General features: G+C 52.7%; 1 protein-coding gene across 1 annotated transcript in view; it reads left to right on the forward strand.

Moving 5' to 3' along the window:
- Hcn4 (hyperpolarization activated cyclic nucleotide gated potassium channel 4) overlaps positions 1-23,744 on the forward strand; it is a 41,257-nt gene that overhangs the window by 14,339 nt on the left and 3,174 nt on the right. The window contains exons 2-7 of the mRNA XM_036193115.1: positions 7,381-7,804; positions 16,739-16,900; positions 18,921-19,139; positions 22,219-22,365; positions 22,470-22,710; positions 23,557-23,721. Coding sequence (XP_036049008.1) covers positions 7,381-7,804; positions 16,739-16,900; positions 18,921-19,139; positions 22,219-22,365; positions 22,470-22,710; positions 23,557-23,721 — 1,358 coding nt within the window. The remainder of the gene's footprint in view (positions 1-7,380; positions 7,805-16,738; positions 16,901-18,920; positions 19,140-22,218; positions 22,366-22,469; positions 22,711-23,556; positions 23,722-23,744) is intronic.

The raw sequence follows: 23,744 nt of genomic DNA on the forward strand, positions 1-23,744 counted from the left end.
GGCCACACAACCTGTCAGTAAAACAGCTGAGTACCTAGCTGCGGCCTGGTTGCTCTGAGTGTGTTCCCTGGCCCAGCAGCCTCAGCACGATGTGGAGTTTGTCAGCAATACAGATGCCAGGCCCTGTCCTTCGCTGCTGAAGGCTAGACCTTGAGCAGACCCCCAGGTGTCTGTATCCCACAGCTAAAGGATCATCGTGCAGAAGGGTGGTTCAGTCAGAGCCCCCAGTGTGCCTTGTTCTTATTGAGTGGCTGACACTAGCCTTTACTCTGTCATGAGGCCCTGGTCCCTTAGCCTAGATTAGCAAGGGCCCTTAGAAGAGAGAAGGACTAAAGGGCCATGCAGGGACCCTCCACGAGGACAAAACAGCGGTTGCTCAAGTGAATGATAATGGAGGGAACAGTAGAAAAGCATGCTCACAGCCCAAGCCCAACTGGCAACCCTTGGTTTTGGATCTGTGTCTGCAGCAGCCTAGGCAGCTGGGAGCAGCTACCTGGGAGCCCTGTGATTCTGAGTCAGAGAGATTGAGGTGGGTTAAAAATAGAGCCCTGGTAGCCAGGCGGGGGTGGGAGGAAAAGAGCAGTTTCTCCACTGTTGTGGGGAGACCCTGGGACCTGAGGGGGGCTGGGCAGGAAGGAGTGGTAGAGGGAGTCTGCTCCCTTCTAGAAGGCTGAGCTGAGAGGGTGATGGGAGATGAATAGGTCAGCTATGCTTGGGGTGAGGTTGACATACATGCCCGGGGCAGAAGCCAGCAGGGTCTACTCACCAGCAGGCAGCCGACAGATGACTGTGGTGTGCTGCAAAGGGAGGGCAGCTCTGTCTAGGAGCACACTGACAGGAACCCGGACAGAGAGGGTGAGGGTGGCAGGGGGCGCTGCTACAGTGGCCTGTGGCCTGAAGGCTGGACTTGTGGCTTTGGCTGTAGTCTTTAGAGAGCTTAAACTAAGTAGCTTGGTTGGTAGAGTGCTTGCCAAGCATGTGTGAGGCCTTGGGTTCAATCCCTAATACAACATAAAGCCAGGCATGGCAGCATATGCCGGAATCCCATCACTCAGGAGGTGGAGGCGGGATACTGAAGGTCATCCTCTGCTGTATGTCCAGATTGGTTTCATGGGATACATCCAATGGGAAAGGATGCCTGGAGAGGGGGAACAAGAGAGGGGCCCTTCTTCAAGGCCCCTGGAGATCCCTCCAGAGGCCACTGGAAGACTCACAGGCGCCCCTGTGCTTAGAGAGGAAGAGGGTGGGCAAAGGAGTATGGTGGCAGAAAGGGAAGGGACATTCTGGTGACTTATCCTGTCCCTATCGAGTTGAAGATGGTAATGTCTGCTAGGAGGAGCATGAGGTGACTTCACAGTTTCTGGAAGAGGGGCCATGGGTATGGCAGCATCTGCTGCAGTCTCCTGAAAGGACCTAGCAGGGCCCAGGGCCCAGCTGAGAGTGGGCACAGGAGGTGCTCAGGAGCCTGGATGTTTAGTCGAATGGATTGGGGCACTTCTTCCTGAACCCCATGCAGACATGGAAAGGAAGGTGCCCTCCCAGGCCAGGGGTGTGTTTTTGTGAAGACTGTTCCAGAAGGTCAGCATGAGAGGTCAGGATGAGCTTAGAGAAGTAGGAGGGCTGGACAGTCCTGTCTGGGACAGGCAGCTCGTCGGGGAGAATCCGAAGAGTCAGCAGACAGTAGCTCCTGGGACCCTGAGGCTAACCAGGCACAGCTGTAGAAAGCAGGGGAATGGGAGGGTGGAGAGGCTGCTCACTGAAAATGCAGAGCTGGGGCAACTGGAGGTGCCTTCTGGTCTGGGGTGTGTGGCTGCAGTGGACACTGAGAAGGGGTCGTTATCATTGGGGCTTCCAGCTCCCAGGAACCTGGGTTTGTCTGAATCCACAGCACAGAGAGGAAGTCATTCAGGGTGGCGGCAGGACAGGGCGCAGTGGAAGGTTGCAAGCCAGGTGCTGGGATTGCCACGGGCCCCACGGGTGGCAGATGAATGCTGGGGGGTGGCCAAGAGATGACAGGATGCCCAAAGGATCTGGTAGACATTTCTACAGAGGCAGACAGTGACAGCAGAAGGCAGGGGAGGGTGCTGACTCACCCTGACCTTGAGGGGCTCTGGGGAGAATGATGGTCTAGGCTCATTAAGAAGGGGATGTGGATGGATCAGAACATGAAGAAGCTGAGGAGGAAGGAATCATGGAAGAGGGTACAGTAAAGAGCTGGGGGGTAGGCAGAGTTTGGGAGTAATAAAATACCACTAGCCTAACTTCTATTTCTATGGAGTTATTAAGGGCAGGAGGACTCTGGAATCAAGCTGGGCCTCAGTCTCCTTGTCTGTAAAAAGGGCATGACTAGTGTCTGCCTCTTAGTGTCTTTATGAGGACAAAAGACAACCAACATACAGATTAGTGCCTGGCAGGTAGCAGGTGCCTAACAGCTACTGACTGCTGTCCCACATCATACTGTTACCACGGGCAGTCCCCTTGCCAAACAGAAAAACTGGCAGATAGTGCATGACTGAAGGAGATTGTCTCAGCTCTCCTCACTTTCCCAAGACTTGAAGACTCCAGGGTTCTGTGGTTTGTTGAAGGGCTAGCAAGGAGAGTAGGTGGAGAAGTTGAGGGTGTGGGGAAAGGTGTCTGCTAACACTACAGAAGCCCAAGACCAGGGCAGGGAACACAGACCAGCTTTGTGAGGATGAAAACATTGAGCCTTGGAAAAGGGGAAGGACTTCAAAAGCTGATGGTTTCAGGGGAACAAGGCTGTGTGGATGAGAAGGAGCCTGGGAGAGGAGGACCAGGGGTCCTGTTGGCTACTGTGAAGGAGCTGAGGGAAAGAAGAGGGAAGGGGTGGCTGGGCTGCCAGATTAAAGAGCTTGGGTCTTCTCTTGTAGTACAGGTTCCCCATAGGGTTCAGGTCTATGGTAGCTTGCTCATGACTTGGAAAGATCATGCAGGGGGGCATGTGTATTAGAGGCAAACAGAATGGAGGGTGGAGGCCAGGTAAGAGGCAGGGGCAATGGTGCAGAGATTCAAATCTGGGACAGAAAGGGCACTTTGAGACAGCATCACAGGAGAAGCCAGAGAAGATCAGGTAACTTCTGAGGGGCTTGCGAGGACAGGTGGGGTAAGGGAGGTCTGTAGAGAGCTGCTAGAAGATTGCGAGCCCTGGGTACAGTGACAGAAATGCAGGTTGTACCTCTCAGCTTGGAGGACGACGCTGAGTTCAGCTGTGTACTCACTGGGTGTAGAGACAGCTGGCCCTCCAGGTGGGCACATTCTGCAGGCAGGTGGAAAGGCAGGTCTGGTGCTAGGAGGAGGATGGGGGCCTGGAGCAGGAACCATCTGCACACAGGAGCACGAAGAGACAGGGTGCTGCTTAACAGTGTAGAGGACCAGGACTACAGTCAGAATCCAGGGGCCCAGGGCTGAGATGAAGACTGCCCTTCAGAAGCCCACTGCCTGCTGAGAGCTGAAGCCAGGCCTCAAGCTAGCCAAGACCTTAGGTTAGAGGTTCAAGAGGTCCAGAGGAGGCAGCTGTTCAGATGAACATGGGATGATGGGAAAGATTTGAATGGCAAGATGGTGGCATTCTTTCTTCTGGCTGACAGGATTCCTAGGGGATATTCATTTGTGCCCAACAATGTGTACCAGTGGGTATTGCTGAAGGTGGGTGTAGATATGAGGGCAAAATGGGAGCACAGACAAGTGTTTGCAAAAATGCATTTATGTATGTGTGCATGCTTGCAGACGCGCAGTCTGTGGTGCACACACACGTGCCTATTTGCCTACATATGTGCTCACAGGCAAGTTTGAACTTAAGGAAACAAAGAGGCTAGAGGAAGCCATCCTCTTCAGCCCACATGGAAGGAGAGGGCCCTTTGTCCAGTCCCAGCACCTCTGAGTTCAAAGTCAGGAGTTGCTATCTTCTCTGCCCTCATCTCCATAGAGGGTAGCACCTCCCCTCAGGTCACCCCATAAAGTAATCCAGACGCCACAGTAAAGGATTGCTTGCCTATCTGCTGTTGCTCAGACCTTCTACACGTGGGTCCTGGCCCCTCAGTGTCGGCTTCTGGACCTCCACTCCCAGCCGTCTGCCTGATCCAAAGAGGAGGCGAAGCCTGACCCCTGGACTGACCACAGCCCGGCTGTTGCTTTCTGACTAGGACCCGTCAGCATTGGAGGGAGAAGACACTTGAGGGCCACAGAGACTCTGGCCTCTAATTCTGGCATGTGCCGATTCCATCTTGGTCTGGCTGCCTGTTGATTCCCTATCACAGCCTGATGCCTGCTACCATGGTTGGTTGTCTTAGATTGTGATGGTATTTCTGAGTGGTTCTAGGGACAGTGGGGTGCTGTGAGAACACTGGACACCTATCTTGTGGCTTCAGAAGTGTGACTATTCCCTTGGACTTTAGTTTTCCCTTATGAAGGATAGATACAAATGTTCCTGGCTGACTGTCAGCTAATGGCCACATGGCTTTTAACCCTGGAGAGATCTGCTGTTCTCTCAGCCAGGCCAGACCTAGGAGGCCCTGATGTCTGGAAGCTCAGTCTTCTCAGATTTTCTCAACAACCCTTTCTTCTTCTGTGTCTGGGGCAAGGGATCCACCTACCTTGGTAGGACCCTCTCCACTATGATGCAGTACCAGGAAGGTTCACCTGTCCCCTGCACCCCACAGAGCTGCCTAAGCCCCAGCCCAGACCTCTCTGAATCTTGCCTCTGCTCCTCATTAGCCGTATGACCCTGAGCAAATGCTTCCGTTTGAGCCTCAGTGTTATCATCTGTAAAATACAAACAGTGGTCTCTGTAGTACTAGTGTGAGGATTAAATGGTCCAGTTCATGGAAAGCACAAAGTTAACTACTCAATCATTGTGCAGCATTTGGGGGCTCTTTACGAATAAAGGCTGCTCTGTCTCCAAGGAGACACCAACAAAAAGTTCTAGTCATAGGAAGGACTCACTTGAGATACTTCTGGCCACCCGGATTGGGGGTGTAGAGAGGGTGGCGTGCATGGGAGAGGCCAGCAGGGAGGGTGTTGCCAAGCTCCCCTGGCCTGGACGGCAAACTGGGGCTGGCAGGCGTGACGGACACTGTCCATGGTGCTGAACACAATTTTGGGCTCAGTTCAGAGATTTGTGCAACCATCTGGCAAAGACTGTAGAGACACTGTCTGCAAGGCCAAGGGCAGTTCCCAGAGCCTGAGTCTTCTCACCTTCTCCTGGTTTCTCGGTCACAAAGACCCACCTCTCCAGATGCCCAGCTGCAAGAGATGGCTTCTTAGACTCCGAGGCTACTCCTCCAAGGGGATTGTGAGTTCCCTGGGGTCAAGGCATCTGGACGCTGGGTGCTGTCGTCTGATTAGTCAGGTGCTGTGATCCCTGGCTTCTGTCGACCCCTGGCTTCTGTCGACCCCTGGCTTCTGTCGACCCCTGGCTTCTGTTGACCACTGGCTTCTGTCGATCCCTGGCTTCTGTCGACCCCTGGCTTCTGTCGACCCCTGGCTTCTGTCGATCCCTGGCTTCTGTCGATCCCTGGCTTCTGTCGACCCCTGGCTTCTGTCATTGGCTTTCCTGTTATTTCAGGGCACCCTCTGGCTCTGCTCCCAGTAGAAGCTAGTCCCTGGAGGGTGCATCTTCCCCACCTCTCATGTCTTTCCTGCCAGTCAGTTGACTGAAGTCATTTATTTACCCACTTAATAATAGAGGGCACGGGTCAGAACATTTTACCGGCCCCAGTTTATCTTGTTCTTATGACAAGTTTTGCTGGTGAAGTGTGTGAGCTGAAGAGAAGATGAGCAGATGAGAAAAACCGAGCCGGAGAGTCCAAGTAACTAGAGCAGGAACAGATGCAAGCTTGGCCGGCCCTAGAACTCTACCCCTTCCAACAGGCTGATTTGCCCCCCACATAGCTTCTGGGGTGCTCCAGGATAGAAGGAAGTGCCAGGATTCTGACCCCAGCCCAGATCAGCCAGAAATATCTGAAGCACCTGGAAACTCAAGATTGAAACAATTAGTCAGAATGTAAGGAAATGGGTGGTTTTGCCTCGTGTAATTTGGTTTTATGAAGACCACTAAATGCAAACATTCTCCTGTTAATTACTGTCTTGAATTTGGTCTGTAATTGAGGGAACTAGAGCTGGGGAGGGGTGGGGATGTAGAAATCCGCTGGAGTGGCAGGCCTGCTGGAGTCAGCATTCCCAGCCGCTTTGCACCCAATCTGTTAATTTTAGAAACTCCTCTAGCCTGGGTATATTATTAGATTTATCTACGAAGGGCCACATGGCCCTAAGTGGCTCCTCTGTGCCACAGTATTTTTGTTTGTTTGTTTTCCACAGAAGATTAAATGAAATGTGCTCTCTCTCTCTCTCTCTCTCTCTCTCTCTCTCTCTCTCTCTCTCTCTCTGTGTGTGTGTGTGTGTGTGTGTGTGTGTGTGTGTGTGTGTGTGTGTGAGAGAGAGAGAGAGAGAGAGAGAGAGAGAGAGAGAGAGAGAGAGAGAATGGGGATACCTGGATGTGGCTTCTAATGAATATATGCAGCTGTCTTTGACTGACAACTGGCCAGAGTGATTCCAGATCAAAAACACCCCATAGAAGCTGAAGTTGGACCCACAACTCACTGGTGGATGTGCTGTGTGTATGAAGTGTATGCTGTGTGTAGGAAGTGTGCAGAAGTGTGTGAAGGCTGGGTAACACTCCCATATCAATGTGAAAACTGGGCAGAGAGATGATAAGGCATCTTCTGGTTAAGGAGGATGCTAGAGAGCCAATGTGAGAGAAGTTAGGTCACACTTACAAGGCTCCACAGCGAGGAAACGGAGGCCTAGAATGAGGAGCCTTGGACCTGCTTGATGTCACATAGGCTAGCATTGACAGAATCAAGCTGGAGCCCAAGCTTCTGGCTCCCAGGCACCTGCTGGGTGAGTGGACATCCCCTGGTCTCTGGTCACGCTCTGTAGCATGGCTGTGTGACAGCCTATCTCAGCCACAGCTAAACCTCAGGGAACCTCAGCCTGGCCTGAGCCTGGGGAAGATGATATGAGTTTCTTTTGTCACTAAAGTAGCTTCTTATTTGTCCCCAGAGGTCATTGTTTGGCTTGTGTTTCAGCTTGACTCTGGCTGGGGTAGGCTGGATGGAGAAGATGTGACACCTGGGGAGCTCACTGGATGACAGGGGAGGGTATCCGGGGTCACTGAAGAGCCTCTGTCTGTGCCAAGCCCTGTGTTTGCAACCTCCACACCTTGCCCCAATGCTCACATGCCTGTCCCCGACTGCCTCTGAGTCCCCCAGGTTCTCCCCCATGGACTCTCCCACAATGCTTCCCTTCTACTCTGTAACTTGTCCTCTCTCTCCTGGTGACTGACCCTGTTGTCTCTCTGGGCAGATTTTACTGGGACCTGACAATGCTGCTGCTGATGGTGGGAAATCTGATCATCATTCCCGTGGGCATCACCTTCTTCAAGGATGAGAACACCACACCCTGGATCGTCTTCAACGTGGTGTCAGATACATTCTTCCTCATTGACTTGGTCCTCAACTTCCGCACAGGCATCGTGGTGGAGGACAACACAGAAATCATCCTTGACCCACAACGCATTAAGATGAAGTACTTGAAAAGCTGGTTTGTGGTGGATTTCATCTCCTCCATCCCCGTGGACTACATCTTCCTTATTGTGGAGACTCGCATTGACTCGGAGGTCTACAAGACTGCGCGGGCACTACGCATCGTCCGCTTCACCAAGATCCTCAGCCTCCTGCGCCTCCTGCGGCTTTCCCGCCTCATTCGATATATTCATCAGTGGGAAGAGGTGAGTAGCTGGACAGAACCTCTCTGCAGGAGGGCGAGGTCCCTGCCAAGAAAGCAGAGCCAGTGGGTACTCTCAGAGAACTGGAGATGGGTTGTGTGGCTATAGATGGCTTGCCTGTCCCAAGAGGACAAACTAGCAGTTTCGTGACTTCTTAGCCCATGTTAGTTTCTATACAAAGCGGTTTCTAGATTACATCTCATTTAAGTCCATGACCATCACAAAGGTCTCCGCACAGATACCTGTAGACACTCATGAACATGCTATGTAGGAATGGGACCAGGCTGCTAATGCTACAGATTTATATTACATGTAGAAATCTGGATTTCTCGGGTACAGATTTTGTTGGCAAGCGTCTTAGAATGGATTCTTTTAGAATATTCTCCATGATGGGGATTTTCATTAAAGTGATTTGGCTGGGGGTGGGAGGGGACATCTTTAGGGAAATGTGGAAGGAAAAAAGGGCATGAGAGCCAACAAAAGTGAGGAGACACATGCAGTGAGACATCAAGCAAAGACCCACGGGGAGCTCTGGGCACAGTGTACACCATACCCTGAACTTGTCCTAACCAGAGAAGGGAGTTGGAATGTTTACATTCCTTTGCGGAAGAGTCAGTGATCCAGTATATTCCTAGGTCTTGTGATCACAGCCAGAAGACTTTTCAGCTTCCACACAGGTGCTGGTCATAAAAGCCAAAAGCCCCTGGGGGCACTGGAGTCAGTCCTGTGCATAAAACTGTGAGGAAATTCAAGAGTCTGAGGGCTCTGGCTACAGACACTAAATTTAGAAAAACTTGAGATGGGTCTGAGATCGTCAGCTCACTCCCAGCTGGAGCGCTAGTCCACAAGAGGAAAAAAGAAGGGCTAAGGCCGTGGGAGAAGAGAAGCCGGGGACTTTGCTGGCTGTTGGGGGCCGAGTTTGCTACCACCCTAGTAGGCTTTCTGTTGCTGATACAAACACTGTGACGAAAAGTAACTCAAGGAGGAGAGGGTTTATTTCATCTTACAGCTCACAGTCTGTCATGAGCTCCAGGGCAGGAGCTCAAGGCAGGAACCTGGAGCAGAAATGGATTAGAGGTCACAGAAGAACATGGCTTACTGGCTCGCTCCTCTCAGATGGCTCCAGCTTATGTCAAGTTGATTAAACACTAACCAACCCAGCTCCCCATTTTGTTAGTGATAGCAAGCAGGCCTGGCTGGGAGCTTTCTCAGGTTTGGGGGAGAGATGCTGTATGAGACATTCACCTTGGCGTGTGGATTAGGCTGTGCTAAGCAAGCTTATTGCCAAGGTGTCTCTCCCTGCGAGCCTCCTGGTCTTCGGAAGCCCTGCTTGACTGGGCTGAAAGCCTATGATCAGGTTCCGACGTCCCGGCCCTCCAGCCCTGCGGCAGCTCGGCTGACGGTTCGGGTGCGGCAGATTCAGGTCAGAGGCGTCATGAACACACGTGCTGTGGAAGAAGTGCCTACACCAGCTTGGCAGAAACGCTCCGCAGCAGAAATTCTCTTGGGCTTGGGAAATCTGCATTATTCCTGCTGACGGAGAGAGACAATGACTGTACCAAGGTCACCAAGTGGCCCGCTGGCAGAAATGAGGCTGGATCCAGTTAGCTCTCTGGGTTCCCAGAAGTGTGGTTGTCCCTGCCCGGAGTAGCGATACTTGACTTTCAAATCCCAGACACACATTGCTTGGCTCTGTGACCTTGGTACCACCTTGTATCCCGCAGCCTCATTTTTTTCTACCTATAAAATGAGTATAAGTAATGTCCAGGGTTTTTTGTTTGTTTGTTTGTTTTAGGCTTTTTTTTTTTTAAAATGCAGCCTGTCATACAGAACTACTTAACAAATGTCCCTTTTCACCAGTCTTAGTTATAACCAGCAAGGCAAATGTCAGGGTTCATTATCCTCATTTTCCAGGGGAAGGAAGTGAGGCTTGGAAGGCCCACCTGCCCCACAGGTAGGCTTTATGGCCCAGGCTTCCTGTCTCCTGGCCCATGACCTGTGATCTAGTTACATCCCCTCTGTTAGTAGGGCGCAGACATGATGGGTGCCTGGGTTCCATTTGGTCTGAAAGGGTCCTGCCAAGTGTCTACGTGTGTGCTTTGTCCTGGGCAGGGCACTGGGGATTCAACTGGAATAGGGGATACCGGAAGAGGAGTGGGTCATGGGGATAGAGGCTGTGGGATGTGATGGGCTGAACTCAAGTCCTCAAGGGACATCCAGTTGCACAGAGGTGTAGGTCCAGGCTCAAGACCGAGAGATGAGGGACAGTACCTCAGGGGCTGGTGAGCTGACACACCCTGATTGTCTGTGAAAGGAAGGAGGGCGGTGTAGTTCCCAATGTGACTTGGCAGGCTCCTCTCCTTGTGGAAAAAACGACCCAGAGCAAATCCCAACCCTCCTGCCTGCCATAGGACCACAGTTGGACTTGGGCATAGCAGCCCTTTTCTCTCTTTGGCACTGGTTTGGGTTACCAGGTCCCATAACCCCTGGGGAGTTGACAGAGTTGCCTGTGGCTAGGCTAACTGCACCCAGGGCAGAGAAAAACCCTTCCTTTACTGTCCTTGCACCCTAGGCATTAGGAACTCAGGCCCAGGGCTACTTTCCCTACCGCCCCTCTGGCCTGGCTGCCCTCTGGGTTAGCCAGACCTCATTAGGCAGGCTATAGTCCTACATCTTCCCTGGGGGAGACAGAGGTCCCAGGAAGCCTGAGGCCTTGAACTGAACGCTGCTTCCCACATGGTGTGGACAGGAAGGGAGATCCCAGGTGGCCAGATGGATGGCTCCCCACTCCTGCACTTGCTCCCTTATCTCTCCTACCAGCTTGGGAGGAAATTGCTTTGAGCTAGTTTCTGCTCATACTCAGCCCAGCCAAAGGCTCCTCTAGGATTGGATTGGGGCTTCCCAGCTGGCCCAAGAAACCCCATCTCTGGGTCCTATGTAGCCCTCCCTACCCTCTGGGCTTCTCCCAGCCTCAGCTTACTTGGAAGTGGCATCAGGAAGATCCTTCCGACCCCATATCTACATAAAAGCTAGGGAGTAGAGCAGGTGGGGATATAGAAACAATCCTGCCCTATCTGCTCTTCAGGTCCCTACGTAATTTCTTTCTTTTGGGGTGGGGGGCTCAGTTTCCCCAGTAACCAGGAATGTACTGATGTTTTCTGAGGCTGAGGTGCTCAGGCCATGGCTGTCTTTCTTGGTGAAAGTGGTGTTAGCTGACCCTGAGAGCCTAATTGTGACTGACATGCCCTGAAGGAGGAAGCTCCAGGGTGGGGCTGAGGAGTCAGCTTGCTCAAAACTCCCTGGTGAAAAGGTGGAGTCTTGAGGCTGGCCCAGCCCAGTTGCCCTGGAGTTCTCCCTAGACTTGCTAGCAGAGCAGGCAGAGTGGCTTAGACTGAGCACAAGCCTCCGCTGCCCCTAGCGATCTAGGTCAGCGGCCTCCCTCAGAGCCTCTTCCAGCCAGCCTCTCCCCTCCCTCTGAGGTGCCAGCTTGTCACAGGCACGCAGGCTATTGTTAGAAACCTTGGTTGCCCCCCTTCGGATGTTCTACTGGAGGCATCGGCATGCCAAGAGACCCATCCCAGAAGCGTTCTCTCTCAGAAACCTGGAATGGCAGGAAGCCAGGCCCAGGAGCCTCTGGTGAACCCTCTTCCTATGGAACTCAAGTTCTCCATCTCTCTCAGACTTTAATGGTTGGCATCTGTGGAGAGCAGCCCTGGAGGACTAGGGCTGGCCCTATCTGCTAGTGCCATCATAGGCCCCAGTGTGGCCCTCAGCCCAGAGCTCCAGGCCATGCCCAGGACACCCATGCGCTGGCCTCTCTTGGATCTTCACGTGGATGGTTGGTTGTTCCTGAGATGCCTGCAGGGACTTGTTCGTTTCCTTAAGGAGAAAATGAGTCTCCAGAAAAACTCAGCCAGGTCCCATGAAGAGAGCCTTAGCGGAAACTCCGTGGCAGCCTGATCCCACTGTCTGAGGTCTGATCTACAGTGAGAATATAGCTCTGTTGAAGGGCTGGGCAAGAACTGAAAGGAAAGGAACCAGTGTCTGTAGAGCACCTTCTCTGTGCCACCTTTGCCCATTATTTTACCCACTTCCAAAGACAGCTCTGGGTGTAGGAGCTGGCAGTTGGTCATGACCTGTTCCACAGGCAAGGAGGCTGGGGTCCTGCGGGAGGGGCACACTAGGGCATAGAAGACACAGTGCTTTATGAGTGAGGTTGAAAAAAATTTCAGGAGTGGGCACAGGTTCCCAGAGTGCCAGGCAGGCAGAGGGTAAGCTTACATGCCACCTGCCTGGTGAGTCTCCAGCAGCCTAGAAGGAAAAGTGCTCACTCCCCTGGTCAGGGCCAACATCGTAATAGGACGCTTTAATGAAATACAAAGAGCAAGGCAAATATTTGCCCAGTGCAGCTGACTGGCAGGTGGCGTGTGGCCCCAACCCACAGTGGGGACATGAGCACAGAACAATTTCTTTCAGCAATGACCAGCCTCTCCTTGACAACCATATCCTGGGTGCTGTCCTGTGTTAAAAGTGTGGTGAATGGACCAGCTCCCAGTGGGCAGCTCAGACATGGCCATGCTGGTTCACCTGGCTCTCCAGTCACATACTTCTCCCCTACCCACCTGGTCACCTCAGCGTCCACACCCTTCTTCACTCAGTACCGTGTCCTGCTACCCCAGGCTCCTCTGTCAAGCACCATTGTTCTTTCCACAGAGGCCAAAGCAGGCTGCCTGTGAGCTGCATCTGCCTAGGCTGCACGGCCCTTTTGACAGCCATGTACAAACTGGTTGGGACCTGCTGGCCTTCAGCTCCGCCACTGTCACCGTCACCTTTATGGTTAAGCTCTTCTCTGTTCCCAACCCCACCACATGCTCCATGCCATAGTAACTGCTGAGACTGTAATAAAGGCAGAACTGTAGGCTTGATCCAGAAGAAGGCTGGTTATGAAGAAAGTACAGGGTGTGGGGGCTGGGCTATGGCTCAGGGGGGAAAGCACTTGACTGCGAGTCTGGGGACCTGAGTTCAGATCCCAGAACCCACCTGAAGCCAGCCGCTGTAGCTCACATCTGTCATCCCAGCGTTCCTGCAGCTAGCTGAGGGGCAAAGAGTCCACAGAAGCGTGCAGACCAGCAGACCTGGTGTAAACAAGAGATCCCGTCTCAGCAAGGTGAAGGTTGTCCTCTGACATCCACACCTGCTCTCTGTGCTACATGCAGCCCCCTAAAATAAATGAAACATCAGGGGTGAAGAGAAGAGGCAGCGTGAAGCGTGGCAGCTCTGATGTTTCTGTCTCTATGTCCCAGAGTGATTCGTAGAAAAGGGCAGGGATTGTGGGTTGTGACTGTCTGAGCTACTTTGCAGCCAGGGCCTGAGGCTTCCTTTGGCTTCCATATGGTGTCTGTTCACTCATTGAAGCACACACGCGTGCACGCAGGCAACCAACAGATGTTTTGTATGCCTACCTGTGCATTCCACGGAGGAACACAGACACAAAAGCCGCGGGTGGGGGTGGGGGCAGGGTCTGGGCGGGGGTGGGGTGGGGACGTGGCTCATGTTGTATTCCAGGTAGTAAAGTCTCCTGTTAGATAGAGAGAATGCCACAGAAGAAGTCAGGGAAAAATCCCTGAGGAGGGCAGGAAGGGAAGGCCACTGGCTACTTCACACAGCAGTATGGGAGGCCTTTCTGTGGAAGCAGTAAGACTGGAGAGTGAGGAGCCAGAAGGGCGCGGGCAGATGGGACGGCAGATGCAACACTGAATCCCTGTGGCCTAGCATTCAAGGCCCCGGGGGAGGCCGCTGTAGCCAGAGGTAAAGGGCCGCGCACAGGCAGAGCAGAGGAGATGGGGTGAGGATGTAGTTGGGGCCCAGGATGCTGAAGCTGTGTGTTCAGCAGGTGCTGTGTGATCTGAAATATTGATAGAGTCACTGGGCAGCTTCAAGTCAAAGGTGACAGACACATCTGCTTCTTTTTTAAATTTCATGTTTCATACAATAGACTTTAATCTCCCCTCCCCCAGCTCCTCCCCACCTCCCTACTTACCCAAATTCATGGTTTGTCACTCAAACCAAAATCAAAACTAAAACCAAAACCAGAAAACAACAACATCAACAAAACTTGCTCATCTTGAAGAGCTAAATCTAGCTGCTTGGTGGAGAATGGGCTGGAGGGATGGCGTCTCGTGCAGTGTGTAGATTGTCCCTGCCTGATGGCCCTGCAGTGGGTACTTGGGAGATGTCTCCACAGAAAGAGGAGCCTGAAGGTCCTGTTTTCGTTAATGCTTGTGCAGCCGCGGAAGGGGAGGCTTTGGATGTGTCCGTGTGCAGATAGACAGGGGAACAGCTGGGCATGCAAGCCAATCTGTCACTCTCATCTATTCCTGTGTCCTGGGCATAGCAAACAGAAAATTGGGGCATCTCTGGGGCTGAAGGGAGAACAGAAGGAGGTTGTCCTTTCTCAGGTGAGGAGGTGCTTTGTAGGTCTCTTTGGGGGTCTCTTGTGATGGACAGCACAGATACACCATAGGGAGTCCCTTAAACAGTAGGACTCCCCATCAGAGTAGAGCTAGAGAAGTCCTCTAATGCAATCCATAGCCAAGAAACACTCCACAGAATTGTGCTGTCTTCATAAGCCAGGGGTGGGAGGAGATGAGCTGTGCTGGAGGCCACAGCCTCTGGCCTCTCTGTCAAGTCCCCTTTGGGCCCCACTCAGCCTCCTCTGTTGCTGGGATTCTATGCATGCTCCCAAATCTCCTTTCCTGTGTGTGACTGACTCTGAGCTTGGGTGGGCAGGGGCAAGTGTCCTCCCTGCCCCCCACATGGAAGGGGTTTTTCTTGGGTACCAGCTGGCACATGGTGGCCTCCTGGAGACATGGAGTAGTAGATAGTCAAGAGTTCTTCTGAGGATACAGCCCTGAGACTGTCCTACAAGCCAGCCCCTCACTCTAGAGGGAACTCTGTCTGCATTGAAACTCTTTCTAGACCGCACAGTGCATGGGGAGGGGGTACCAGAGGCTAGCATTCCCTAGCTAAACAACTCAAGGCTGACTTCCAGAGCCTGTGAGCTCTGTGCTCCAAGGGTACTGCCCTGTGCCTAGACACTCCCTTGACCTCCTCACATGTAGCTGTTTGTAGGAGTGTCATGAACAGAGCTTGGCCATGGGCTGAAGTCACTTGCCATGCGACAGTCCAGGAAGAGGAGCTAGTTGAGCCATGCTCTGATGTGGTCCCCTCCTTCCTGCCTCTCTCTCTCTCTCTCTCTCTCTCTCTCTCTCTCTCTCTCTCTCTGTCTGTGTGTGTGTGTGTGTGTGTGTGTGTGTGTGTGTGTGTGTGTATTCCTTGGTGCCGTTTTCCTTGTTATTGAGACAAGGTCTCTCACTGGCCTGAACCTCACCAAGTAGACTAGGCTGGCTGACCACTAAGCCCCAGTGATCCTATTTCTCTGCCTTCCCAGTGCTAGGACTACAAGAGTAGTCCAACCACACCTAGCTTTTTAATATGGGTTCTGGGGATCAAATTAAGGTCCTCATGCTTATATGGCAAGCACTTTACTGACTAGGCCATCTCTCCTGTCCCTGGTGTGGTTTTCTAACAGCTTGAGCTTTAAGCTTGGTTCTTCAGGGCATTGTGATGGTAGGTTCTGTCTAAGTGGGGCCAGAGAACATACACTCTTTAACAGTTTGTCAGCCCAATTCAGCTAGGAAGACCTATGGTTTATGGGATTTCCCTGTGCTGCATTAGGGGCAGGGCTGCCTCTGTGGGCCCTAGCTCAGCACACACCCTTGAGACTGCTGTTCTGCCTGCCACGGCCACTGTCTCTGCTGCCTCAGACTGCAAACTGAAATATTTAGAATTAAGTTTCTTTCCCTTCTGAAATGGACTCAGGTCTTAATTGACATCCTCAGGTTTGTAATTTGGACCCAAAGCCATGCATTCAGGAGCAATGTATTTTTCTGGGGATAGTATGTAGGGATCAGAACTAGGGACAGATGTTTGGAGGCTCCCCCAATGTCTCCCAGACTAGAGGCAAGTCCAGACCTTCTGCAGACTTCCTATGCTTCCCCTAACCTCTCCATCCTCTCACAGCCCTGTAACCTTGGGGATCCCTGACAGGCTCAAGTCTCTGCCATACATTGGTGTATGGCAGCTTTGGAGGAAGAGGTAGGACCAGGGAGGCTACCACGCACCCACTGTGGCCAGACCCTGCCACACTGCAGCTTGGCATACATGCAGGTGGACAGGGTTCAGTGGGCTAGGGTGGAGGCACCGTTGTAACCAATTCAAGTGTAAGAAACAGCAGTACTACTAATGTGTATAAACTAATCATGGAGATTAATTATTAATAACATTGTCTCACAATGACTTGTAATTTATTGAATATGTCCATACTCAGTACTAAGTATTTCATATGTATAATTTAATCTTTTTGACAACCATTCAGTCTTGAATTTTTCTTACCATTTTCCATGTGAGGAAAGATGATCAGAGAGGTCCTGGGACCTCCTCAAGGTTGCACAGCTATGAACTGGGTCAGAACTAGGCCTGGGATCAAGATCTATCTGAACATGGAGCCTGTGGGCCCATGCTATCCTCTTGGCCACTCCCAGGGCTGGGCCCTGATGTCCCAGTAACAGATTTAAAACATATCTAGGGCTTGACTCCAGAACATTTCAAAGCATGCTTCAGGCTAGGTAGCTTCTCCCTGGTGTCCACATGCCCTCAGCAAGCTGGTAAGGTGGCCTCTCTGCCCACGTCTTGTCCTGGAGAGCTGCACCTCCCACGGGAGAATGTCTGCATCTGCACAGATGCCAGGAGTATCACCATGGTACCCTCCAGCCTGCTCTTCCGGGTCTTGCTTATCAGCTTCCCTCGCCAGCCCCAGCCTGCACATACACACACTCTAACAGTTGACTTTGTCTTGGCAATGGCTTGCCTCCACAGATCTTCCACATGACCTATGACCTGGCCAGTGCTGTGGTGCGCATCGTGAACCTCATTGGCATGATGCTCCTGCTCTGCCATTGGGACGGCTGCCTGCAGTTCCTGGTGCCAATGCTGCAGGACTTCCCCCATGACTGCTGGGTGTCCATCAATGACATGGTGGTAAGTACACATCACTGCCTCTGTCTGGGCTAGGAGTCTCCTCTCCCGTAGCAGGGATGGGTAGAGAGGCTGTGCACCTCCTGAATCCCAGCACGTAGGTGGGACCCTGAGATGCTGGCCCGGTTCCGGAGGGCACATAGCTCTGTTCTTTTCAGTTTGAGCTCCCCTCCTGATACAAGCAGCCATTCACAGAGCTCTTGGCTCGGAGTCGTTCCCACCACCTTCTAACCTTTTCAATTTCAGCCATGAGCTTTGACAGCTGGCTTTACCCAAGGAGACCAAGATCTGGGCTACCCTGAGTTGTGATGGTATGGTCAAACGGAGCTGATGGTTCCTGCCTCCCTAATCATGCTGCCTAGAAGCTGAGCTGAGAAAACCAAAGGCCAGTGTGAGCAGCACAGACAGACTCCAAGCTCCCACGCAGCCACTTCCTGCTCTGAGGGCAGAGCTGAGAGGTCCAACTCCCTAAACAGACCCACCTACCAGCCACCTGTGCAGTGCTGAGCATGGGGAGGGGGCGGGCTGGAGAGTGTCCCTCTCCAACACTGTGAGTGGGGCTTCCAAATGTCACAGGACAGAGCCCCCAGCTACGGATAGGATAGGAAGGGTCCCCGAGAAGGGCTCCCTATGGGTATTTCTCTGGCTCAGCTCAAGCCCCTGCCTCTCCTCCTAGTTAGTCTGGTGTGGTCTGAAGGCAAATCTCCAGGGCCCCAGGGGGTGAAAAACAGGCTTTGAAAGAGGTGAAAGAGACCCTGAGGCATCTTCAGCATCAAACAGGCCTTTACAAAATAGCCTTTGATGAGCTAAGTGTAAGTGAATCAGCCATATGGGTTGAATTTCCCTTGTTCCCAGAGACTCAGTGGTGAGGCCGGAAACCTGACAGGAGACAGCTGGGGGCTGCCCCTAATCCTTAAGGCTGGGGCCCAGGCCTCTCCCACCCCTGGGGAGCAGCCCTACCCACCCCACCCTGGTCTGGACTGAACCACAGACTCCACAAATGAGCTCAGCTCTAGCCAGGATGGTGACCTTGAACTTGGTACAGGCCTGGTTTGACATCTTCCAGATGTCTGAACGTCCAGATGATGCACTGAGGGCTCTGGGCACAGGCTCTGTGGCTCTTACATTGTCCCTTACACCTTGGTTTCTGAGTGGAGACACTGGGGAAGGGGCAGGGATAGGGTTCATCTGGTGGTCCCTCTTATGGGGGCATTTCTTCTATGTGTGTGAAGGTAACAGGCCCACACATGCATGAAAATCAAGAGATGGCCTTTCTGAGCCCTGCGCTCCCACGAGGATCCTTCCTTGATCCTGGCTTTGGAGACAGAAATAGCTGACTCCCTCCCTGTGTCCCTCCTCCCCACCACGGCACTGGGTATTCAGGAGAGTCCACCTTTGGGGCAATGGCAGGAGAATTGGGGGCCACAGCCCTGGGCAGATGAGGGCAGGGTTCTGAGACTGACAGGAAGCCCCAACTGCTTCTCACTCAAAAGAGGACAGTGATGTTGGCTCCTGCGGAGCCATCCCCCCAGGGGAAACAGCGCTAGCTTTATAATTGAGGTCAGTGGGGAAATGGGCTTCATCCAGCAGCTGTTTAGGGAGAGGGGGTGAAGCTACTTAGTAGGGAAAGACAGCGGGGTAGCTCAGCCTGGAGCCATATGCTACCCAGCCAGGAGAATTTAGCCGTCCTACCACTGAGAATTTTCCCCTGCCACTGAGGCCAGACCAGGGCCAGCTGGCTCACCCCCTTGATGCAACTTTCTGAATGATCCTTGCTTCCCCCTCCCCCTCCTCCACTGTAATAGGAAGGCCTAGGTTTTGTTCCCTGCCACCATGGGTTGCCGGTCCCAGCTTCCCTGCTCACCACTGAAGGTCTTCAGCCAACAGCAACACTGGGGAGTTCTGTGCCTGAAGGTTGGCAAGGATCTTGTAGGTGCTAGCAAGAAGGGCCTTCCCTATTACTGGCCCAGGCCTGCTCTCCCCACCCCATCCATCCATTTGTCCTTCTGTGCTCTGTCTGCAGAATAACTCCTGGGGGAAGCAGTATTCCTATGCCCTCTTCAAGGCCATGAGCCACATGCTGTGTATTGGGTATGGACGGCAGGCTCCTGTAGGCATGTCTGACGTCTGGCTCACCATGCTCAGCATGATTGTGGGGGCCACCTGCTACGCCATGTTCATCGGCCATGCCACGGCCCTCATCCAATCTCTGGACTCCTCCCGGCGCCAGTACCAGGAGAAGGTAGGTTGAGCCTTGTGTCCACCCAGGGCCTGAGGACCTGCTTGTTGGACTTGTGCCAGGGGTGACCAGGCCCACAACGGTCAATACTGTATTGGAGAGTTTTCCTAGACGAGAAAGAACCTGGTCAAGTCCCTCACTTGAACCTTCTGCTCCGTGCACAGTCTTCCTTCTTCTCTGCTGTAGTGGGGTGGGGGTGGGGTGAGTTGTCTCTTTACTGAGGGGGACCAGTGTCATCATTATGGCTCCACCGAGTGAGGTCTTCAAGCCACACTTAGCTGACAGGTCCCCACACCTTGGCCTCCCACTCGGTGACCAGGACTGCACATCTCTGGCCAGTCCTCGCCACTGGCCTCACCTGGCTTCTCTTCTTTTTTCTTTTCTTTTCTTTTTCTTTTTTCTTTCTTTCTTTCTTTTTTTTTTTTTTTTTTTTTTTTTTTGAGCTGAGAACTGAACCCAGGGCCTTGTGCTTGCTAAGCAAGCGCTCTACCACTGAGCTAAATCCCCAACCCCAGCCCTGGCTTCTCTTCTTATTGGTCACCACAGGACCCTCAGTGTCTGGATCCTGTTGAGGCTTCCCGGGTGTTAGGCTCTGCCATGCCACCCTCACATGCTCCATGGCCATCTGCATGCAGGGAGACCAGGTGCCTCACCAGTCCATCCTGTTCTCAGCTCCAGTGTTTCCTGGGTGGCCCATGAACCACCCACCCTCATCATGTTTAAAATCGGGGCAGTCCGGCTTGCTTCCCCGCCATACCAAACCTCCATTCTGCTCGTTTTACTCAGGCCTCAGGAGCTCAGGCCCCAGCTAGGCACCGTCAGTCAGGTTTGATGTCTCTGGGTCACTACAGCCGTGTCTTGATTATAGTGACAGAGAACTGTGGCCTAGATTTAGGCAGCCTGCAGACCCCTTCGCTTCTCCTTCAACCGCTCTGAGTGTGGTCCTGTCCTGTCTCACTGTGCAGAACAGGGCTGTAGGGGAAGCTCTGCCCTGGGGTCTGTGAGGAGTAATGCAAGCTGGTTAGCACTGTATTCACACAAAATAGGCTTTTCGATATTCATGAGCTAAATAGCCACTTCTCTGTTTATCTGTGCCAGGTATGGTGGCATACTCCAGCAGCTAGCAACTCTAGCACTCAGGAGGCTGAGGCAGGAGGATCAAAAATACCAGACCAGGCTAGGAATATAGCTCACTTGGTAAAGTGCTTGCCTAGCATGCATGCATATTAGCATGCACAAAGACCTGCATTTGATCCCTGCACCATATAAACTGGGTATGGTGGTATGTGCCTGTAACTCCAGCTCTTGGGAGGTAGATGCAAAGGGATCAGAAGTTCCAAGGCCATCCTTAGCCTCACAGGGACTTCTAGGCTAGTCAATATGAAGTCAGGCCAGCCTTCATCTCATAGTAAGACTCTACCAATTCCTCATGTGTGTACACACACACACACACACACACACACACACACACACACACACACACACACACACACACACACACACGAATGAAACAGAACTGTTCCTTGTTAAAACTCTTAGAGGTTTCCCATTGCTCCTAAGGTCAAGATGAGCTCCAAGGCAGGTATTTTCACCTTGCACTTAAGGGCCACAATCCAGCTAATGTTCAACTCAATTCATACTGGGTCTCCCATGCTCTTGGTCTCTGTAGATGCTCCTGCCTCATGCCTAGACAAGGCTCTAGCAACAGAACATCTCTTTCTTTCCTTCACCTGTCATCTCCACATCTTATCTTGAACTTGACTTTCTGTGACCCACTTAGCTCCAGTCTGTCATGTGACTCCATGACACCCTCTACCTCGCATAATCACACATATAGCTGTATAGTGATGGTCCATCTTCCCTGGACCAGGCTATGGCTCCTCAAGGGCAGGATCTAACTGTTGTCCACAGTGTTTGACACACAGTAGACCTCAGGATCCGTTGATTCATTAACTGCTGGTCTGGTGTGGCTGCTGAAGGGTGACTGACAGATGGCATTCACTCAGGTGTGGAGGGCCAGGTCCTGTGATGTTAAGAGAAAAGCTCAGGAGAGCCTTCAGGCTGGGGAAGGGTAGGAAAGCTTGCTCTGAGGAGGCAGAAGGAGAAAGTGGGAGAGAAGTCTAGGCCAGTGGTCATGAGGTGCACGTGCAGCAGCGGTGTGGAGGAGGTAGAAAGCTACATTCTGGCTTAGCAGTAAGTGGTAACAGATAGGTGTCAGGTCATAAAGGACAGGCCGAGGTGATTCTCAGCCTGACGTCAGCATCAGGGCCCAGCCTGTGGTATACAGAGCAGGGATTTGTGTAGAAAAGGCATTGTGGTCTGTTACACCATGACCAGAGTGAAGCTGCTTGTGACTTCTTTGAGAATTACACTTATTTTATTCTGGGTTCCTAGCTCTTTGAGTCTTCCTGTTTACCTGGGAAGCTGTCTCAAATGTCCTAGCTCTCTGGTTCCCTGCCCCCCAGCTCTTCCCTGGACTATTTCAGCAGCCTTCTGACTCCTGCCTGGTGCCCTTCCACGTGTGTGCTGAGATGCAATTCTCTAAAACCCAGCTCCAATGTGCAGGCCGCCTCCATCACAATGACTGGTCAAGAGGCTGCTGCCCGGCCAGGCCTGTGTCTCCTCTGGACTGGAGCTGCCTTTAGAAAAAGACTCAAGGTCTCAGCTGAGGCCGTATCTACAGACATATCTTGCTGAGTCAGGTGTCCTCACTTCTACTTCCTGTCCTCTGCCCTACCGCAGCACTTCCTGTCACTGGCCTATTGCCCACCCCTGGCAGAGTTGGTGACTCCAGAGGGATGTAGAAGCATGAGATGTTTAGAGGCGTCTTGACCACTCTTCCTGTCATTAGTTCCGTACCCGGTCTGTGGACAGTCCCTGTTCCCACGTATCTTTATAGTTTCCAACATTCTCCCCTACCTCCCTCACCCCACAGAGCTGGGAGTCAGGGCCATTATTTTGGGCACAGTATGGTTACATGACATCGAGCCAAAGTCAGCTAAGAAAGCTTCAGGGTTGGAGTATGCCTCTACTCACCAGCCCGGGGTGCCAGGAGGTGACGCCCATCTCTCCCCCATCTCAGTATAAACAGGTGGAGCAGTACATGTCTTTCCACAAGCTCCCACCTGACACCCGGCAACGCATCCATGACTACTATGAACACCGCTACCAGGGCAAGATGTTTGATGAGGAAAGCATCCTGGGTGAGCTGAGTGAGCCACTGCGAGAGGTGAGCTGCAGACAGCCTGGACAGGGAGGGGGTACCAGGCTTTGCTGGCACACAGTTCCCTCACCGGTTCCTTTGTGTCTCAACCTGTGCCATCTGTGGAGCAGGAGATCATCAACTTTAACTGCCGGAAGCTGGTGGCCTCCATGCCACTGTTTGCCAATGCAGACCCCAACTTCGTGACGTCCATGCTGACCAAGTTGCGGTTTGAGGTCTTCCAGCCTGGGGATTATATCATCCGCGAGGGTACCATCGGCAAGAAGATGTACTTCATCCAGCACGGCGTTGTCAGCGTGCTCACTAAGGGCAACAAGGAGACCAAGCTGGCTGATGGCTCCTATTTTGGAGGTGAGACAGCCAGGGGTCCCCAAGAGAACAAGAGTGACTAGGAGCTAACCTGGAGGGATGCCCTGAGATCAGAAGCACGGAGGCCCCTTCGTGGCCATGGCCTGGAAGTGGGTATCTGTAAGCCCAGTATAGGGTGTCTGTCTGTGAGGACTGCTATAATAAAGTGCATAGGGCTGGAGGCTTATAAACCATAGAGCTTGGTTTCTCAGCTCTGGAGGCTGGGAGTCAGAGGCCAGGGTGCTAGCCTGGTGGGTTCCATGGAGGGTTCTCTTAGTGGTAGACTCCACTTCTCGCTGTGTCTCAGATGGTAGAAAGAGCATGTGTATTGTTTTCCTGCCCTCTTCTATTATATTTGTGTGCATGCATGAGCTTGCATCCACCACCCATACCCACCCACACTCACAAACCATGGCACCCATGTAGAGGTTAGGGGACAACTTGGGCAGTCAAGTCTCTCCTTCCACCATGTGGGTCCTGGACATCCAATTTACATCACCAGACTTCACCAAAAGCGCCACACTGCTGAACCATCTGCTCTGCCCCCCTCTCCAGCCTCTTCTATAAAGGCACAAATCGCCTCCCAGGTCATCTTGAAGTGGGGATTTTAGTACAGGAATACGGGGTGTGCCCAGGCATTCTGTCCATTGGAGGGGGGTTGGCCCCAGAGATAGAAACAGCTCAACACCAGTTTGGTGGAGGCTGGGCTGGTATCTAGTATGGCTACAACCTAGCAGACCCTTGTAAGTTCACTGTACCAAATAGTGGGGACCAAGGTCAGGATCGTGCAGCTCCGGGTGGCATGGACATTCTGTGCCTAACTGACTCTGAGTCCTGCTGTGCCCACAGAGATCTGCTTGCTGACCCGGGGTCGGCGCACAGCCAGCGTGAGGGCGGATACTTACTGCCGCCTCTACTCGCTGAGCGTGGACAACTTTAATGAGGTGCTGGAGGAATATCCCATGATGCGGAGGGCCTTTGAGACTGTTGCGCTGGACCGCCTGGACCGCATAGGTGAGGGGCGGGATGTGCAGGCG

Source organism: Onychomys torridus, chromosome 7 (assembly GCF_903995425.1).
Source record: "Onychomys torridus chromosome 7, mOncTor1.1, whole genome shotgun sequence".
In the NCBI taxonomy this organism is placed as follows: Eukaryota; Metazoa; Chordata; class Mammalia; order Rodentia; family Cricetidae; genus Onychomys; species Onychomys torridus.